General features: G+C 57.2%; 7 protein-coding genes across 7 annotated transcripts; 6 read left to right on the top strand and 1 right to left on the bottom strand.

Annotated features, from left to right (window-relative positions):
• Nucleotides 1-14: 14 nt before the first annotated feature.
• Nucleotides 15-1,480, top strand: B0H18DRAFT_977869 (small nuclear ribonucleoprotein). Its single transcript, XM_048044285.1, has 8 exons — nt 15-129; nt 178-294; nt 344-565; nt 615-678; nt 728-807; nt 860-991; nt 1,043-1,275; nt 1,335-1,480. Exons 1-8 carry the CDS (start codon nt 91-93, stop codon nt 1,369-1,371), a joined length of 924 nt encoding a protein of 307 aa, XP_047898571.1. The 5' UTR covers nt 15-90; the 3' UTR covers nt 1,372-1,480.
• Nucleotides 1,481-1,804: 324 nt separating this feature from the next.
• B0H18DRAFT_869698 (Gaa1-domain-containing protein) lies at nt 1,805-4,260 on the top strand (the record flags this gene model as incomplete). Its single annotated transcript, XM_048040041.1, has 11 exons — nt 1,805-1,929; nt 1,979-2,081; nt 2,134-2,228; nt 2,287-2,371; nt 2,430-2,595; nt 2,644-2,745; nt 2,805-2,906; nt 2,958-3,216; nt 3,279-3,350; nt 3,411-3,768; nt 3,829-4,260. The coding sequence occupies 11 exons, from the start codon at nt 1,805-1,807 to the stop codon at nt 4,258-4,260; spliced, it is 1,899 nt and encodes a 632-aa protein (XP_047898570.1).
• A 3-nt stretch (nt 4,261-4,263) lies between these two features.
• B0H18DRAFT_977863 (TAFII55 protein conserved region-domain-containing protein) lies at nt 4,264-6,180 on the bottom strand. Its single transcript, XM_048044284.1, has 6 exons — nt 5,657-6,180; nt 5,475-5,605; nt 5,269-5,418; nt 5,143-5,215; nt 4,666-5,090; nt 4,264-4,617 (listed from the first exon to the last, which is right to left on the bottom strand). Exons 1-6 carry the CDS (start codon nt 6,102-6,104, stop codon nt 4,402-4,404), a joined length of 1,443 nt encoding a protein of 480 aa, XP_047898569.1. The 5' UTR covers nt 6,105-6,180; the 3' UTR covers nt 4,264-4,401.
• A 112-nt stretch (nt 6,181-6,292) lies between these two features.
• On the top strand, nt 6,293-7,946 carry B0H18DRAFT_977860 (uncharacterized protein). The gene is made up of 5 exons (XM_048044283.1): nt 6,293-6,505; nt 6,566-6,741; nt 6,802-7,071; nt 7,119-7,201; nt 7,267-7,946. Exons 1-5 carry the CDS (start codon nt 6,334-6,336, stop codon nt 7,742-7,744), a joined length of 1,179 nt encoding a protein of 392 aa, XP_047898568.1. The 5' UTR covers nt 6,293-6,333; the 3' UTR covers nt 7,745-7,946.
• A 10-nt stretch (nt 7,947-7,956) lies between these two features.
• B0H18DRAFT_977857 (OTU-domain-containing protein) lies at nt 7,957-9,621 on the top strand. Its single transcript, XM_048044282.1, has 6 exons — nt 7,957-8,198; nt 8,261-8,529; nt 8,586-8,673; nt 8,727-8,781; nt 8,842-9,220; nt 9,288-9,621. The coding sequence occupies exons 1-6, from the start codon at nt 8,069-8,071 to the stop codon at nt 9,369-9,371; spliced, it is 1,005 nt and encodes a 334-aa protein (XP_047898567.1). The 5' UTR covers nt 7,957-8,068; the 3' UTR covers nt 9,372-9,621.
• A 70-nt stretch (nt 9,622-9,691) lies between these two features.
• Nucleotides 9,692-12,299, top strand: B0H18DRAFT_977853 (Endonuclease/exonuclease/phosphatase; the record flags this gene model as incomplete). Its single annotated transcript, XM_048044281.1, has 8 exons — nt 9,692-10,015; nt 10,090-10,314; nt 10,371-10,430; nt 10,498-10,579; nt 10,655-10,815; nt 10,972-11,086; nt 11,375-11,629; nt 11,785-12,299. 8 exons carry the CDS (start codon nt 9,695-9,697, stop codon nt 11,895-11,897), a joined length of 1,332 nt encoding a protein of 443 aa, XP_047898566.1. The 3' UTR covers nt 11,898-12,299.
• Nucleotides 12,300-12,831: 532 nt separating this feature from the next.
• Nucleotides 12,832-14,086, top strand: B0H18DRAFT_869398 (nucleotide-sugar transporter; the record flags this gene model as incomplete). Its single annotated transcript, XM_048040016.1, has 2 exons — nt 12,832-12,980; nt 13,117-14,086. Coding segments are annotated over 2 exons (1,119 nt in total), but the record flags the coding sequence as incomplete, so codon positions are not given.
• Nucleotides 14,087-17,705: the final 3,619 nt, after the last annotated feature.

Raw genomic sequence — 17,705 nt, 5'->3', positions numbered from 1 at the left:
TCAGTGGCTCCAGCTTCGTGCCGAACACTCACGATCGCCTTAACTTACCCGTCGCCATCATCTATACGACTGCAGTGTGCTATTGACAACATGGGTCGGCTTGCTGAGATGCAGAGGAAGCTTCTGGAGGTATGTGCATGAAGTATGGAGCTTTGCGATGATACTGACAACTTGTAGCAAATGATGGGCCCAGAGGCAATGGGTGTTGCGAACGCGAACTTGACATGGTCGGACGAGAAAGTCTGCAGGAACTTCCTTTGTGGGACATGTCCCCATACCCTCTTCACGAACACGGTATGGTCTCCAGCGTGCCAACTATGCATTGATGCTCACACCATAGTAGAAAATGGACCTCGGAGCCTGCCCCAAGTCGCACACAGAACGTCTCAAGACAGAGTTCCTCCAGGCTAAGGAAGCGAACCCGAGCGACCCCATATTCTCGCGCTTTCAGATGGAGTACGAGTCGAACATCTTCGCCTTCGTCGACGAGTGTGACCGGAGAATCCGTGCAGCTCACAGGAGGCTCGAGAAAACACCTGAGGAAAACGCGAAGACAACAAACCTCGTATGTATCATTGCTGTCCTCTATGCCCGCATTGCTGACAGCGCTTCAGATGAGGGAAATTGCTGAGATTGAGTTGGCTATCCAAGGAGGAACGGAGAAGATTGAGACGCTGGGTATGTTTACCGTCATGCATCTCGTCTGCGTACTAATAGCGTTCTCCAGGGGAGCAAGGGAAAGTAGACGAGTCGATGAGGGAGATGGCTGCCATTGAGGCGTTGAAAAGCGAAAAGGCTGATAAAGAGGTGCGCCACCTGACGAACTCAGTAGGACTGATTCGTTGAACAACATGTCCAGAGAGAGCTTCAGCAATTGACCGACACCTCTGGAGCGTCTGGTCACCAGAAGCTCCGTGTATGCGACGTCTGTGGCGCATACTTGTCCGTACTTGACTCCGATCGTCGTCTCGCTGATCATTTCGGTGGAAAGGTGAGCACTTCCTAAAGTCAGTTGTTCAAGAAACTGACCCTTACCGCTCAGATGCACCTCGGTTATCACGAGCTGCGGAACATGTTGGTGAAATTCAAAGAGGAGCGCGAGAAACGCAAGATGGGGCCTCCTTCCTCCGTGCCTTCGTCGGCGCCAGCTGGGGCGGGCAGTGGCGGTATCCCTCCTGCACCCGGTGGTGCACCCCCAAGGGGCGATCGCGACTTCCGCTCTTCGCGGGATGAATTCAGGGACCGGGGATACGATAGGCACGGCCCCCGTTTTGAGTACGTTTCCTCTATTCTGCGATCTATTTCCCAGCTGACGGTGGTAGACGACGTGACAGAGAGCGTTCGCGTTCACCGGGGCGACGCCGGTACTGATTTGTTGACTGCTTGTTGTCGTTATTGGCTGTATCCTATTTTTGTGTCCAAATTTCAGTGTCTTGTAGTTTGTTTGCTCTCCAGGGTGTAACTTCATATTTCAGACTAACAGTCTGCGACCGGCGGTGAGCGTTTGAACGACCCCGCGTGTCTCGGAGCGCCCATGCGCCGTAACATCGCTCGCACTTCGAAACTCGTCGTTTGCTCTCAGTCTTGAGCTTGAGCGACGAGCACTCCGCTTGCCATCTATGAAAGGTTGAAGCTTGAAGACCCAAGTCACCAACTGACGACTCGACAGACGACTTCTCCTGAAGGGCACTCCCTACGAGTCAACAGCGTTACGTCCCCTTGCTACCTATCGAGCGTTATACGCCAGGATCAGACCCGGATCCAGAGCCTGTGGTACTACGTCCCTTGGCCGCCACTTGGGCAGATGCCACCAGCCATTCTGGTCAAAGTACGCAATTATCTCAAACCGGATGGCGACAGAAATGCCCTTAGAATTCGCAGGCGAAGGAAGCTCGTAGGTGCCTTCTGGGCAGGTCTGTCATCCCTCATGTAAGTCCATTACACACTATGCTTGCGGACGACCTGATATTGGATACAGCGTTGCGTTACTTGTAGCGGGATACTTGTGGATGGTCGCCATACCCTTGCCTACACTTGGGCAAAGGGCATACATCGACGAGAACGCACTGCAACCAGGTCAAGTACGTGGTGCCTTGGTATTTCGGCACTCTCAATTGATAAAATATGGCACAGGTCAACACATATTGGAGCTGGGAGGATGTTCATCGCGCAGACCGGTTTCTTGAGGCGTTGGAGCAGCTACGAGACAGAAACGCGTCGAGAGCCGAGTGAGTTTAACTATGCCGTGTCACTCATTATTGTAATACTCAATGCATGGATGCAAAGGATCGCTGACTACTTAGTGACGGAATTCCGTAAAGCAGGGTTGGCCGCCGATACTCAGGAGTATGCATTCACCACTACAAGCGAAGTGAGTACCCCCATGTAGTCGTAGTCCTCGAGTATTGCTCTTGGCTGAACCTTGATAGTCCAAGACCGGTGTAAACACATATGCCATCTTCTCGTCTCCTCGTGCCTCTCGCACTGAAGCCATGATCATCAGCGCCTCTTGGCTTAGCAGGACTGGTGAAGGTGATGGCACGCTGAACCTGCGAGGGGTGTCTACTGTTCTATCGCTCGCCTGGTTCCTAAGGGGTCCGTTACTGCATATTCGACTACAATCAGCGTCCTGATTACTCGTAGGCTACTCGCTTTGGGCGAAGGACCTTATTTTTGTTGTCAGCGATGGCTACTTGGACGGCATGCAAGCATGGGTCACAACGTATCATGGTGTTTTGCAGCCAAGTAAGTCATTCAAATCTTCCAGGAACGCGCTCCACCGTGACGCTTGTCCACTCTCATAGATATACAGGCTGAACCTCTGAGATTGTCATCCGGCGTGATATGGACGGCTTTGAACATCGATTACCCTGGGCACTCGTTTTCACATCTCGGTGTATTCTTCGGTCAGTGCCTCGCGTGCGTTCATATACAGTGCCATGCTCAAGTGATCCAAGAGGGCCTCAATGGCCGTCTCCCAAATCAGGACCTCATCAATTCTTTCCAGCGGATCTCTCAATACACAGGAGGCGTACCGATGATCGTCTATGACCACCAAGACTCCGAAGATGGTCTCGGCCTCCCTCCCTGGACTCCAGGCTCTATTAAAGACAATGACCAGTTGAAGGAATATGCCCGTCGGGCCAAGAATATCGTGCGACACGTTGGGTATCAGGCTAGAGGCCAAGCAAGTGGTGTACATGGTTTGCTCCACCAGTATGCCTGCTCGGCTCTCGTGCACCCAGCACCATGTCTGATGTTTTCTCTCTCATTCTCAGATTCCGCATTGATGCCATCACGTTATTTGCTGTCCCTGCGGCAGGCCCCCATGGTTTCCATGCCATAGGCCGGTACGTGGCCTATCATCTTAATTGATCCGGAGCCCTCTTTTTCATGTAGGCCCCGTCCAGGATCGTCGAGTCAACTCTGAGGACCATGAATAACTTACTGGAGCGCCTTCACGCGTCATTTTTCTTTTTCCTTCTCGTGGGCCCCACCACATTCCTGAAGATCGGAAGCTTCCTTCCAAGCGCGGTTCTGATAAGTGTAGCCATGATGTTCTGTGGGCTGCAAGGATGGGTGAAGGCTGGCTGGGCATGGGTGATAGGCGAGGCACCGGACAACACTCCGGGCGAGAAAATTGTGCGCGACGGTCGTTGGTCGCGCCGACGAAGGCCTGTCCTGAAGGCAATAGTAGTCATGGCCGCAACTCATGCCCTTGGGGCTGTCGTGTTCTACCTCTCGACGCGCGAATGGTATCACTCATCGGTACGCACGCAATCTTCCACTTTGTCAGAAGTGAAGAGTTGAGACTGGATCTTGTTCTAGGTTGCGCCTCTTGCCGTGTTCAGCCTGCCCGTCCTTCTTCCTCTTCCGTCGTTGCTGCTTCCCAGCAAAGAACCGACCCAGGAGGCACCACTCTCCGTGATGCTGAAGTCGCTGAACCTCTGCCTCACTTCAACGGTGATATCTATTCTCTCTGTCCTCAATTTCTCCCTCGCCGCGGTCATGGCTTTCTTGACAGGCGTGCCGCTATGCTACGCCTCCTCTTCGCCTCGCGCGGGACTCCGCATATTGAAATACGCGGCATATACGGCCCTAGCATTTGGGTGGATAGTGCTGCAGCGAGAGGAGGTGTTGAAGGCGGTCGCGAACTGGGAGTTGCTGGGAGTGTGGTTCGCACCATTCGTATGCATCGTGTACGCGCCGTTAGTGTTACAGTCAGCACTTGTATGTCTCTTGCCCAGCGAAAGCCAATGAGGTACGAAATGTGCTTCCTGCCATACCCTGTAATGTCGTATTGTGGCCTGGATGCTCCCCACCTAAGCGTCAGCTTGCCTGAACGGCCAAGCATAAAAATACAGACCAATATTCATACAACATACGATCTGTCCGTCCAGCTCAGTCTACGTCCATGGCTGCACCAGGCTCGTCACCGAAGAGATCGTCCTCTTCCTCCTCATCTTCAGCATCCCCTTCGTTGACACCATCAGTGTCGCCTTCCTCCGGCATAATGCCTTCCTTCCTCAATCTTTGCTTCTCTTTCAACTCATCTCGCTGAGCAAGCTTCATGTCAAGGTCTGCTTGTAGCTTCTTCAACGCGTCTTCGAATCTCCTCTGCAGGGATATGAGCAATGTACATCTTGCAAGGAACCGGATACGGACCTTTATGAGAGGATTCGCCGAGCTCGAAATCTCACTGCCCTTCTTCGCCACAGCCGCCTCCAAGTCCCTGATCTCCTCATTGAGAAGTTTCTTCGCCTGCGACATCTCATCATCCTCGTCCTCATCCTCGTCATCGTCCTCATCGCTTTCCTCTTCCTCGTCATCCCCCTCCTCATCATCTACCTCCTCTTCGTCTCCCAAGGCGAGGTCAAGCTCGGCAGCAAGCTCCTCGTCGATGTCGCCCTCGCCCTCGCCTTCGTTCCCCTCATCCTCCTCATCGCCTTCCCCGTGGTCGTGACCAGGAGTTGGCGCATCTCCCGCGTCGGAGCCGAGGAATCCTGGCATTGTGGCACCCATGGGGTCCTCCTTCTCGAGCTCGATATACTCAGAGTCGGAGAGGTCAGGGTTGACGTTCTCAAGTACGTCTGCGACATAACATGAGGGGTGGTGTAATGCCGAGTGAGCCTCGGGACGCACCGTACTTAACCTGGTCTGCTAACGCATCTTCCTCCAGCAATCGCTCGACTTCCTGCTCGACCGTCTCGATCGTCTGTACAGAGAGCGGTCAGCAGAACGCTGGGAATCTGACGGAGGTTTACGAACTCGCTTGTTGACTCTCTTGCGGAAGCGTCGTTTTCGAGCATAATGGAGGGGAGGAGTGAGACCGTGCGGCCAGATGAACTCGTCGACATTGAAGTTCTTCTGGTTAGTCAATGAATCTTCATTGTCAATAGGTTTATCAACGACAAGCATCTGTGTCGGCCCTTTCGTCAGCACTGACATGTGCTGGGCATAGCGGACTACGCAACCTGACATATGTCAGCGACTTTGAACATTTGCTTGTTGTCTAGTGTCTTCTGTGACTCGACTATACAGGGCATGTCGACAAGTTTCGCCGCCCAAGTCTTGTTGCCAATGTGGAACACAGCTCGGCGAGAGTCTGCACAGCATTTAGTCCACAATCGGCGCAGACAACTGGAAGGGGCCTCACCCTTGAACTTGAACCAAACGTCGTTGCTGATCTCCCGTGCAGCAACCATCTTCCTCAACCTGTCGCAGTCGTCGCCCGGGGGCATCCGCAGTATAAACTGCTCCTCGAAGACCAGTTCTTCATCATCGGAATCGAGTTCCCTGTCATATGAGCCAAGGAAGGACATTCCGGGAGCATGCGCCGCTGCCTTCTCGCCCAGCTTTAGCTTTAGCTTCGGAGCTGGCTTGTTCCTGTTCAAGGCGGAGCGCGTTGTTCGCCCCTCTGAGTAGTCCATGGTGTATACTGGAGGCGTGCTTCTCTTAGAGGCTGCTCGGGTGGCACGTAGTGCTGCAGCTGCCGCTGCGCGGGTGGGACGGTAGTCCTGGTCGGCCTCCCTCGACGGGCCAGAGTCGTCCTGGTCCTGGTCCTGGTCGTCCACGTCGTCAACAACGATGAGATCGTCTTCCATGGTGGTGATTCTGCCTGGGAACGGGAACGGGGATTAGAGTTGTGCGTGCCCGAAGGCTGGGAAGCGGATGTGAGTGAGTGTGAGTTAGACGCGAGCAGCACTTGGGCACTTGGGCATGGACGCGACTGTCACGGCCGTGACACAATCACGAGCATGTCGGGTGCATCGGCGCTTGTCTGCGCCCTCCTCAGCGTTTGTGCACACTCAGGCTGCAAGCCTCTCCAGCCAAATGTCCAACTCTACCCCAGCTACAAGTCAAGTTACGCTGCACATATGGCCTCCACATGAAAACACCCTCTCATTCGATACGTCAAGCGTCGCCGCCCTGTTCTACACCCAACTAGCCATCCCGGGCCGGTTCTCTGTAGCGTACAGTGCCAACCCGGACTCGTCACCGAGTGGTAGGTCGGTCGAAGTCGGCTCCCTCTAGGGCTTGTCAGCCAAACTCAAGACTTTTCCAGGACAACTTCCCTACTTGACGCATGGGCTGCATCATGCGACTACATTTCCGTCGATTGCAAAATACGTCGCTCAGTTGCCCGACGCACGCGACTTGAATGAGTCGTTGAGTACGATGGAGAAATCTCAGTTTGCGGCGCGAATCGCACACATACAGTCGGAATATGGGGACCTTGTCGTGCGTACCCTTTGAGGCTGCAAGGAACTTATCTGTACTTACTCGTCTTCTTATGCTAAGGCGCACATGCTCTACTCGCTTCGGCTCAATTGGTGGAAAGTGACAAGACCTGCAATGGCGTCGATGCTACCCGTACCGCAGCGCTATTATGTCCCGAGCCGTATTCGCAACTCGTACCAGCCCCGGTTGGAGGCTGCAGAGCTGTGGGATATCCCCGGAATCGAGCAGGAGGAAGAGGGAGACAGATTATCCACCTTGCGCGGGGATAGGCGTAAGAAGAAGAAGGAAACGAAAGCGCAAAAGTTCAAACGGGTCTTCGAACGCGAGAAGGTGAGCCAGATCGTGACGTTCTGCATCTTGTTACCCACCGGTCACAGGTCGTCGAGAAGGCTCGCGCCTTCCTCTCTGGCTATGCTACCCTCCTTGGAGAGCGGCGGTATTTCAATCCGCACGCTGACAGGTACATAATACGACATGTCGCCGCACGTACGCCTGACTTCTGACTGTGAAATGCGCTCAACTTAGCCCATCGACATTGGATATTGTCTTTGCTGCGCACACGCACATCCTAATGAGCGTGGCTTTCACGGACCCCCTACTCCAAAACCTACTCTCTGAATCATACCCGACCCTCGTTGCCCACGCCAACGCGGTACAATCGGCCGCCTTCCCAGACGCGCAGCCATTCCCACACACTGCTCCACTCGACTTGTCACTATCTCTGAAGTCGCTCCTTCCCAGGCCAGCACTCCCTGTGTGGACGTGGTCGAAGCCGACAGAGACCGTGACAGAAGAGGAGAAACGGTTCAGGCTAGCGCGCTGGGGCTGGATTGGTCTAGCAGTGACGAGCGTTGTGCTCTATCTGGTCTTGAATCCCGTGGTGGTCATCGTGACTACGGACTCGGAAGGGGAACCTGATGAAGATGTTGAGGAGGATGAGGAGGCCCGCGAAGATGAGGAACCTGAAGATGTGGATGGTGAGGAACATGAAGAGGACAGTTGATGCGTAGTATTGCGGGGGCGATTTCTGGTATCTATGTGTTGTCTATGTGTGAGAGATTATTTCTCTGCAGCAGAGTGAACGGTGCGCTACTATAGGCGCCCGATGCCTACGCATGCCAAGGCCCAAGTGCCAGACGCGTCGACGCGTCCTGTAAAACGTCTGCTCATGTGACGGCGTGAGCTCCGGCGGTGACGCCACCGACGCGTCCTCGCACGCCGAGTCTCGCCCGAGGTTGCCTTTCTATCTCTTCCAAGGTCCCAATCGCACACGACTTGATTCTGCCCTCCTCCCGCAATCGTAGGCTTACATACCCACGTCGAAACGATGGCCCCTATCCGACTCCGCCACCCCAAGGGCGTGACCACACTCCAGGTCGACGTCGACAATGCATCCGTCCTCGACCTGCAGCAGCAGATCTACTCCGCAACGGATGTACCCCCATCTCAGCAAGAGCGTCGGTATTTTCCTCTGACATAGCGCACTATCGACTTGTGAACTCACCCACTGATTGTGCAGTCAAGTCCGGGTACCCTCCGCAATCGCTCACACTCATCCCGGAGCTTCCGCTCGCTAGCCTTGGGCTGAAAGGTGGCGATCAGCTCATACTCACGCAGCAAGCCAGGGCGCCGCCTGCGCCATTTCAGGCCGCCCCGTTACAAGACATCGTGTCTCCGACTGCGCTACCCCAGAGTAGGCCGTCACGAGCAGCTCCTCCGTCTGTGAGGGCGACGCACGCACAGGGACCGGACTCCGTACCGACCGAAGGCGGATATCTTGTCCACCGAGTATGAGGGTCCTAGTGTCCGCCCGTGGATGTGCATTGAACCATATGTGACTGCAGATTGTCCCGGACGACAACTCATGTCTGTTCTCTTCGATCGCTATCGTTTTCGAGCAAGACATAGGCAAGGCGCCGATGATACGACAGAGTGTGTGGTGTTGCCTGTGCGCGTGGTGATCATGGCTGAGGGTGCTCGAGCAGTTGTTGCGGATGCGATCCGGAAGGATCCCGAGACATGGAGCGACGCCATCCTCGGGTGCGTGTTGTTCCCCCGGGCTATCTCGCGTGGAGAGGTAGCCTGATCACCTCTCCCCAGCCGCTCACGAGAAGAGTACATCTCCACCATCCTGAAACCAGCCACCTGGGGAGGCGCGATCGAGCTCACCATCCTCGCCACGCACTACTCCACCGAGATCGCCTCCGTTGACGTCGAGACCGGCCGCGTCGACCACTTCACGCCGCCGCCCGCGAGCGATTCCGGAAACAGGTGTGTCCTGGTGTATTCTGGTATCCACTACGATGCGGCGACGCTCGCCCCAATGCTGGAGGCCCCCGCGGACTTCCACCAAACCGTCGTGCCTGTTATGAGTGAGGGCGATTCGGATCCAATTATCGTGGCTGCGAAGAAGCTAGCGGATATTTTGAGGGCGAAGAGAGCGTACACGAACACAGCGACGTTCACCATCCGGTGTCAGGTACGTCAGAGGAACAGGTCTGATACTGCCGCTGAGATGTTGATCGACGTCAATATGCAACCTGTAGGTCTGCAAGAAGGGTCTGAAGGGAGAGAAGGAGGCCCGCGCGCATGCTTCAGAGACCGGGCACGTTGAGTTTGGAGAGTACTAAGGCCCTCTCAGTTCGAGTGAACCGGCAACGCAGCGAATGAAGCGCAGTGAGATTATTGTAGCAGTAATACCGCCCCTATCGATGTATTCTTAAACTGCGCACTGCTATGGATGTCCGAGTCCATGAAGCCGTGATCGTTCCTGTACCTTGGAGTCGAGGGCAGAGCCTATAGCTTCTCTGAGTTGTGGTTGGAGTCGGCGACACTGGCAGGACAGAAAGGCTGGGCGATCGGCCACCCACACACGAGTCGATCATCCACGCGCGCCCACAGCAGACGCTTGCCGCCGGCGCGTTGGACGCGTCTGTGGCGCGGGAACCTCGTTATGCGACGTCCACCGCCCTGGGCCTCTACGCGGTCATTGTCAACCATCACCGCTGCGGCCCATCGCGCCCACGCTGCGATACGCCTCATCACACCGCATCTGCTCCATAGACGACTCACAACTGCCACCCCTTTTCGAAGTGCGACGCCCGCGTCACTGTCGCCGACACGACATCTTCCGTTGACGGGATCAGTGAAGTTGTACGACTGCCACAGGATGCCACCGAAACGCGCCGCGAGCGGGAAGGCGAAACGCAAGCTGGAGGAGGAGAGCGCGGACCCCGAGACGGAGTCGTCCTTCGGCACGGAGTCGGACGCTGAGGTGGACGCTAAGCAGAAGCCCAAAGCGAGGGCGCGCGCGAGCAAGAAGCGAAGGTTGATGAGGCGGAGGCGAAGGGCGCCGGTAAGGCGAAAGGCAAAGGCAAGGCAAAGGCCAAGCCTGCGAACGGAAACGACGACGGTCAGAAGGATGGAGGTGAAGGGAGCACGAGCGAGCTCGCGCCCAACGGGCAGCCGACGAACAGAGTCATGCCCGTGCAGGTCTCCTTCCCGCCGCGCGAGGAGGGCCGCGTCCGGATCGCGACGTGGAATATATGCGGGCTCGCCGCGGCTCAGAAGAAGGTGCGTCCGCGACTCTGTTGTCCGCGCCCGTTCTCATGCGGGCATGCATTACACAGGGATTCAAGTACTACGTCGAAGCGGAAGATCCGGACATCCTAATTCTGACCGAAACCAAGGTGCGTTGATGTTGCTGCGCGCATTCAGTGTTTGGGCTTGGCTGATAGCGCAGGCCCCCTCCTCGAGGTCAACAATGAACCTGTGGACCCTGCGCTCACCAGCCGGTTCCCGTACCGTTACTGGTCGATCGCTGACAAGAAGACCTACTGTGCGTTCCCCGCGCCCCACTATCGATCAATTTGAGCTCATTGACCGGGCGTGCCCTGACTTTATTTTGTTACAGCGGGTACGGCGATCCTCTCGAAAATTCAACCGATATCGGTCAGTACTACCCTCCCGGGACACCCTGACAGGAGCGCAGTGAAAGGCCGCCTCTTGACGCTCGAGTTTGAGAACTGTTGGCTCGTCGGGACCTACGTCGTCAATGCTGGCACAGGCTTGAAGGTGCACAATTCTGTTCTTCCTGGGTCACGGCTGCTTACCGCGGTGCTTATCCACCCACGCTCCACGCTCATGCTTCCGCAACACGACGATCTACGGCCGCCGTACCTACATGCTCCCCATACTTGATGCGACAATCGGTGGGCGGTGGGGCTGCAGACACTAGACGCGAAGAAGGAATGGAACAAACACTTCACGGCGTACATCCGGAGCTTGGACAGGCAGAAGCCGGTCATCTGGGCCGGCGACCTGAACGTTGCGCCCACGGAGAAGGGTGCGTCCGTGTCTATTTCGGCGGGCACGCTCGTCGAGCTTACGCATTCCATACCTGCTCTTGGCTCTGCTGCTGCGCACGCTCTCACGGACACGCCTGTCATCCTCGACGCGCTATGTATGGCTCTGCTTTATCACTCTTCCTGGTGACCTTCCACGCTTCGCGACGCTGTCAACTCTATCATCACGGATTGCGGAATGCTGGACATACGTGGATACGTGGCTGCGTGTGGCGATGGATGGCGATGGGTCATATGTGTCTATTGTGACTGACGCGGGCTACGCACAGACTTGGCTCACCCGAAGCCGAACTGGAACAAGACGCCTGGGTACACGGAGGCGGAGACGAGCGCGTTCGCGCGGATCCTCGACCCGAGTCTTCCGCCGCCTGGGTCCGACTCCGAGTCCAAGTCCGAGACCGATGAGGGGGCCGGTGGGTTTGTCGACATATGGCGGAAGATACATCCCGACCTGCGACACTACACATACTTTGGGTACCGCTTCCAGTGCAGGAGCAAGGGCATCGGGTGGCGGCTAGATATGTGTGCGTACCATGCTTTCACTCCTCTTCCTTGCGCGCGCTGGCCATGTTATCTTCTCTCGAACACACGTAGTGTTCGGAGGAAGAGGACTTCGGACTAGCAGCTCCACATGCGGATTGTGCAGGCGGCTGATGCATCTGCTTGTGTTTTTGTGCAGTTGTCGTCAGCGAGCGGCTGGTGGACCGGGTGAAGATGTGTGAGATCCGGAGCGAGATATACGGCGCGTCTGACCACTGCCCAGTGACGTTGGAGCTAGAGGGTGCGCTGTAGGGCGTGGATGACGACGGCATGGTACGTCGGTACTTGCAAGTACAACACTTATGGTTAGTTGTGTGCGATCGGCCACACGGGGGAGGTATGACGTAGGGCCGCGGGTGTTCTGCCTGTGTTTTTTTGTCGGAGTGCGTACTGGGCGGGCTTATCTCGGGGATGGCCTGCGAAATGATGCACGAAAGGGAACGTTGAGGCGGGGCGAGAGGAAAGAAGAGACGGGAGCGGGGAGTGGTTCCGGGGGTATGACGCAGCTCAGCTCGGGGACGGTGCGCAGCAGCGGGATGAATGCAATAACAACGGGGGTCCTTGCACCGTCTGCGAGCCCGGAGGCGCAGTGATAACGCGCGATCGTATTGAAGTGGAGTCCAATGGAATGCGACGTTGAGTGTGCAACCGAGGCTACCGCCGAGCGCTGACGATGCGGCGGAAGCAACCCCCAAACATCCCCGCCAAGCAAAGATGCGCTGCTCCAGGCGCCTGCAATCGAGTAGCGCTGGATGATCTGTGGCCATGCGCGGGGAGGTTACAGCGGGGATGTGGCGGGTCTCAGGAAACGGGAGCACGCAACGGCGACGGCGGCCGGGCGGGGCGGGATGTCTGGCGGTGGGCAGCGGTGGGGCGGCGGCGGGCAGCGGTGGGGCGGCGGCGGGCGGCCGGGGTGGCGGGGGTGGGCGGTGGCGGTTACCCGAAATAGAGTGGAAGAACTCCGGAATTGGAGGCGCCCGCACCGTCGAGGCGGTCCAGCGTTTGTTCCCACGGCGAGGGCTGATCTGAAAAGCCTGCGGACAGTCTCTCCCTGTCCTCTGTCTTGCCTCTTTCCTGACCACGCTGCGGAGCGAGCCTGGTCTCTCTCTCCCTCTGCCTCCTCCCTCCTCGCTCAGCCGTACGATACCCCCGCTGTGCGCCGCCTACACTCCCCGTAATCCCTGCCATGGCCCACCACGAAGCCTACCATGACCCGCAGCATCGCGCCATACACCTCAAGGAGGTCGACGCGCTCGAGACAGAGGAGCTGGGGGTCCCGCCAGACTCACCGACCCCCGTACCGACGGTGTGCGGCCTGCCGCTCAAATACGTCTCGTAAGTCTCCTTCATGTCCCACCCAGGCGCGTCATGCACGCGACCGCGTCGCCTCGTCTGCCTGCCTTCTCTGGCAGCCGTCCACCCGCTCTTCCATGCCGCCTTTCCGGATCCTAATCTCCGTGTACCTTTGCAGGCTCGTGACTCTGGCAGTCCAAAATGCCCTCCTGACGCTCATAATGCACTATTCGCGCGTCTCCGCCGCGCCCTCAGAGACATATTCGGCAGCTGCAGCCGTCCTCATGACCGAGCTGCTCAAGGGTTCGATATCGCTCCTCGTCGCCTTCTCCCGACTAGACTCCTCAGGCAGCTCATCCTCCTCATTATGGAACCCGCGCACGCTCTTCTACCGCTTCAGACGGCTTGGCAAGGAGGTCTTCCGCCCGGATTGCTGGAAGCTATCTATCCCCGCTATCCTATACGTCATCCAAAATAATCTCCAATTTGTGGCGGTGTCGAACCTGGAAGCCGCGACCTTCCAGGTAAGCTACCAGATGAAGATCCTCACTACCGCGGCCTTCTCTGTCGTGCTTCTCCGCAGGAAGCTCAGCCCGACTAAATGGCTTGCCCTTCTCTTCCTCGCCATTGGCGTCGGCATTGTCCAGATCCAGGGTGGCAGCTCGAACAAAGCAGAGTCCGCCTCGCACGAGATGAACCCCCTCAAGGGTTTCATGGCCGTCGTCGCGGCTTGCTTCACGTCAGGACTCGCCGGAGTGTATTTCGAGATGGTGTTGAAGAATTCGCCTGGGGATCTATGGGTACGCAACGTCCAGCTGTCCCTGTTCTCCCTTCTCCCCGCACTACTCCCGATCATTGTGTCACGGAACGTTCCAACCGCACCTGGTGCACCCGTCGTGAGCCTGCAGCTGTTCGCGAACTTCGGTCTGTGGGCATGGGCAACTGTGGCTGTTCAAGTCCTCGGCGGCCTGCTCACCGCGCTCGTGATCAAGTATGCGGACAACATTCTGAAGGGCTTCGCGACCAGTCTGAGCATCGTCATCTCCTTCCTCGCATCGGTCGCTCTGTTCAACTTCCGCATGTCCCTCACGTTCATCCTCGGTTCGACGGTCGTTCTCGTTGCGACATGGATGTACAACCAGCCCGACACTGCTTCGTCTACCTCCTCGTCCGACGGTAGTGCCATCACTTCAGGAAGGAGTTGGAGCTGGCGCTGGCGACGCCCGAGCCAGTCCTCTCGGTCCTCTTCGGCTATTGCTCTTGCGGGCGCGACGCTCTCCCGTCGCGCATCAACATCATCGCTGTCATCGCTTTCGTCGTTCCACAGGAGTAGCCCTACCTCACCCGTCGAGCGCGACGCCCCGATTCTGGGGCAGCTTCTCGAGAAGAACCTCTTGGCGTCGAGCAAGAAGCAGGACGACCCAAGCCGCCTAAGCGTAGTGCTTTCCGCATTCCCACCTCTCCGCGCGCTGAGCCGTCTGCTTCCATCGCGCGGCCACTCTTACGCGCCCCTACCTACGACGAGCCCCGGGTCCACGTCCGCGCTCCTCTTCTCGGCGACCGACAACGGGTACAACTTCCCACATCAGCATGCGCCCGCGTTCCAGCCACAGCCCGTTCCCGCGACGTCATCGTCGTCGTCGGGCCTCGCTGCGCCCTTCTCACATCCACCGCTGTCCTCACGTCCACCGAGCGCGTTATCACAGGCGTCACGACCGGCTAGCGCTACGGGCCACGCGCCGTCGCAGTCGGCCCCGTCGGACTTTGCGGCGCACTCGCACCAATGATGCTGATCATACCACTGCCCCGCAGGGTGAGCGCGCCTTTCTCTTTCTCGGGTTTCCCACCGCGCCCCTGCGCCTCGTCAGCTATCACCTATGCTTGTGCACGTCCAGCGCACGTACTCTGCCTTGCACGGCGGAGCTCGTGTGTCATGCCCGCGCCGTACGTAGACCAGCAGGCCTCTCTGCCGCCCGCGGCCGTGCCTGCATTGTAGGCCCCCACTACCCCACGCATGTACGCGAACACTTGTCCACTGTTACTATACGAAAGAAACCAAGGGACATGTATTTTTATCTAGTCTTGCCTTTCCTTGCTGTCTGGACTACTACTCAACCGCACACTCTACCTCTACCCACCCACGTACCTACACCCGCCCCGCATACACCATGTCCGCTGCTATATACACCCCATACTAGCTCACCCTTACTGCACGCCACAAGCCATACCTCGTCGCCGTACATCACGCCTGGACCTTTCTTGTCTCTTCTCGTCTTCGCCATTTCGACGCCGCGCAGTGTATACTTGACGTTGCCGCTGTGGGCTGGGGCCGCATCCTTCCTTTGTCTGCTTTACTTTTCGTGTTTCTTTCGCGGTCCCGGTGCCCTGACGGCCCCTTAATCTTTCGCGCCAGCGTACACTTTTTTTGCATTCTGTGGTACGGATGATACCCGTGCGCGGTGCTGGACTGAATGCAAACAGATAGAAACGAAACTGCTGTTGGTGTGATGGCTTGATGGGCGCTGCCTGTCGCTGTTTGTTCATTATGTCGGGCACACCGAATGCGGCATTGTCTCTAGGGAGAGGTTGACGGGCACCGCGCAATCATCAATGCACAGCTCAGAGCAGGAAGCAGTATACATCAGTCTGTCTCATTCCAAGATTCCGTCGAGAGTTGTCGACGTGCGTGCGGACGGTGTTAGTCTCCGGTAGGCAGACATTGGATACGAACTCGTTGGGCAGTGGAGGCGGGCGGTCGTGTATGCAGCACGGAGTCGACCTGATCGTACTCCGGCGGCTGGACCGGCGGGTACGAGACATTGCGCCTGCATGGGCATACACGCTGCATTTGAACGCTCCGACGCTGCGAAGGGGATACGATTACATTCGCTACGTGTAGCATAATATCCAACATTCAGATTGAAGACGCAGGTACCTAGTACAACCTCAGCAGACCCATCCATCGGCCGCGTCCGCGCGACGTATACTGTTATGACGCAGGGGAAGGAGGACCGCCTCAGCACTCAGTGTTCCCCGGAAGTGGTCGCGTAGCGGTCCTCGAGATCCTCCTGCCCGCCGAACCCGCCCTCGAAGTCGCGCTCGCGCTCGTCGCCGGGCCTGCTCTGCGTCTTGCTCGCCGACTCGCGCAGAGCGGACAGCTGCTCCTGCTCCTACACAGACGTCAGGGGGACGAGCTGGGCGCGGGAAGGACGGACCTTCTGCCGGACGTATTGCGCCTCTGCGCCTTGCTCTTGGTCTTCCAGGCGTTGTCCTGGACGGACGGGCTGTCAGTACATCGGATCATGTGAAGTGAGGTACTGTGGTGCTCGCCTGCGCTGTCGAGCCTGACATAGTTAATGGCTGCTGCGTTGGCGATGGTAGTGGATGTGGGTAGGAAAGTGGGAATGCTGCGGTGGTGCGCATTAGCACAGGGCTTAGCTGCTGCAGCCGGCGGAGACGTCATCGTAGTCGCTGCTTTGGGCCAGGCGCGGTCACATGCCGTGTTTAATTGCACGCGACTCGCTACGAAATGGTAGAGTTCAATTGGAGGTGAATAGAGTGTGTCAACAGTAAACGCGCCACGCACACGGAGGCACGTAGTACGTGAGCGGTATTCGATACGTCAGAGAGAGCTAAGTTACCTCGAGTACCGTGAACCGACGGGAGCGCCCTGCCCATCGTGTCTCCGGCGTGCTGGTCCGAGGAACAGGTGGTTGGGACAACCGCAGCGGACTGTGCAATAGTGTTCACGCGCGCGCACTGAACAACATCACGCAGTCCGCTGCAGTTATCAGCATTTCTAAGTTGGAACACCCTTCTCGCCATTTGAGCAGCGAAGCCAGTCGTTCCGCAACATTCCGATCCAAACACTTCCTGTTAACAGACCATACCCTCATCCGGGGCGGCGTACCCCGTGAGCCATACAATTGAGCGACTGTTGGAGCAAGACAAACGCACCGAGTCCGTGCACGCACAGTCGGTTTTCATTCATCTCCCGATTCCCAACCAAGATATTGGCTTCCCTGTTCGTATAACGCCGACGTCCACATTGCACTGGACTCTAAGTGTGATGTGCAGATCGTTGACAGGTGATATCACCACCTGATGGTCAACGCGCGGGGCCATATGAGCCTCGCAGGTCCGCGCGGTAGACGTCCAGGACGTCCTTGACGATGGCTGAGCGTCGCAACTGGTGATTCCATCTGTCAATGCTCACCGTTTGGCAGGCGTGTGCCTGATGTATGCCGTTCCGCGAGGTGCAGCGACCGAGCTCATCCGGCCAGTGATCATGAGCCTGAGTACTTACTAGTGCAGGGCCTATGGCGTCGACATCTTCTGCATATCTGAGCAGCCGAAGAAAACGGCAGCGTGCTTCAAGCTCGATAAGTATATAGTGGTCGACGTACCACAAGCCCGCGAGCGTGCGACGCAGATTGAAGGCGGCAAGCAGCAACGTTGAGATAGTGCCGCAGGAGACCCGTTTTCGCTGCATATGTATAGCCCGCCTCCACAGAGGTTCACACATGAAGTTGCGCGTCGGCTTGGGCATGCGTCTCATGCAATCTGTGCCGCGTCCTCGAAGCTAGCGGCGGCACGCCATGAGGTATACCAGAAGCTCGCGCGTGCGAGCCGTTAGTTTCGTCGATAAAGCTCGACGACACACGTTTCTGTCTATCGCGTTCTGAGCAGGTACTTATCTGAGGTAAACATAGCAAGTACTCACCGCCGTTGACCTTGTTGGCTAATCTCCGCCTGGATGTGAGAAGT

The sequence above is a fragment of the Fomitopsis serialis genome (assembly GCF_022376445.1).
Source record: "Fomitopsis serialis strain Sig1Antser10 chromosome Unknown B0H18scaffold_5, whole genome shotgun sequence".
NCBI classification, from domain to species: domain Eukaryota; kingdom Fungi; phylum Basidiomycota; class Agaricomycetes; order Polyporales; family Fomitopsidaceae; genus Fomitopsis; species Fomitopsis serialis.
Note: the sequence above shows the minus strand (reverse complement) of the source record. Positions and strands in the feature narration are given on the sequence as shown.

What these genes read in the sequence shown, in the direction of transcription:
- B0H18DRAFT_977869 (XM_048044285.1), top strand. Translation starts at nt 91, where the DNA reads ATGGGTCGGCTTGCTGAGATGCAGAGGAAGCTTCTGGAG. An exon ending in GCGAAAAGGCTGATAAAGAG is followed by an intron (nt 808 to 859) that starts GTGCGCCACCTG and finishes CAACATGTCCAG; the next exon opens with AGAGAGCTTCAGCAATTGAC. An exon ending in CTGATCATTTCGGTGGAAAG is followed by an intron (nt 992 to 1,042) that starts GTGAGCACTTCC and finishes CTTACCGCTCAG; the next exon opens with ATGCACCTCGGTTATCACGA.
- B0H18DRAFT_977863 (XM_048044284.1), bottom strand. Translation starts at nt 6,104, where the DNA reads ATGGAAGACGATCTCATCGTTGTTGACGACGTGGACGACCAGGACCAG. An exon ending in GCAAGAGAGTCAACAAGCGA is followed by an intron (nt 5,216 to 5,268) that starts GTTCGTAAACCT and finishes CTCTCTGTACAG; the next exon opens with ACGATCGAGACGGTCGAGCA. An exon ending in CGGCGAATCCTCTCATAAAG is followed by an intron (nt 4,618 to 4,665) that starts GTCCGTATCCGG and finishes ATATCCCTGCAG; the next exon opens with AGGAGATTCGAAGACGCGTT.
- B0H18DRAFT_977860 (XM_048044283.1), top strand. Translation starts at nt 6,334, where the DNA reads ATGTCCAACTCTACCCCAGCTACAAGTCAAGTTACGCTGCACATATGG. An exon ending in CGGAATATGGGGACCTTGTC is followed by an intron (nt 6,742 to 6,801) that starts GTGCGTACCCTT and finishes TCTTATGCTAAG; the next exon opens with GCGCACATGCTCTACTCGCT. An exon ending in GGGTCTTCGAACGCGAGAAG is followed by an intron (nt 7,072 to 7,118) that starts GTGAGCCAGATC and finishes CACCGGTCACAG; the next exon opens with GTCGTCGAGAAGGCTCGCGC.
- B0H18DRAFT_977857 (XM_048044282.1), top strand. Translation starts at nt 8,069, where the DNA reads ATGGCCCCTATCCGACTCCGCCACCCCAAGGGCGTGACCACACTCCAG. An exon ending in GCGGATATCTTGTCCACCGA is followed by an intron (nt 8,530 to 8,585) that starts GTATGAGGGTCC and finishes ATGTGACTGCAG; the next exon opens with ATTGTCCCGGACGACAACTC. An exon ending in CGTTCACCATCCGGTGTCAG is followed by an intron (nt 9,221 to 9,287) that starts GTACGTCAGAGG and finishes TGCAACCTGTAG; the next exon opens with GTCTGCAAGAAGGGTCTGAA.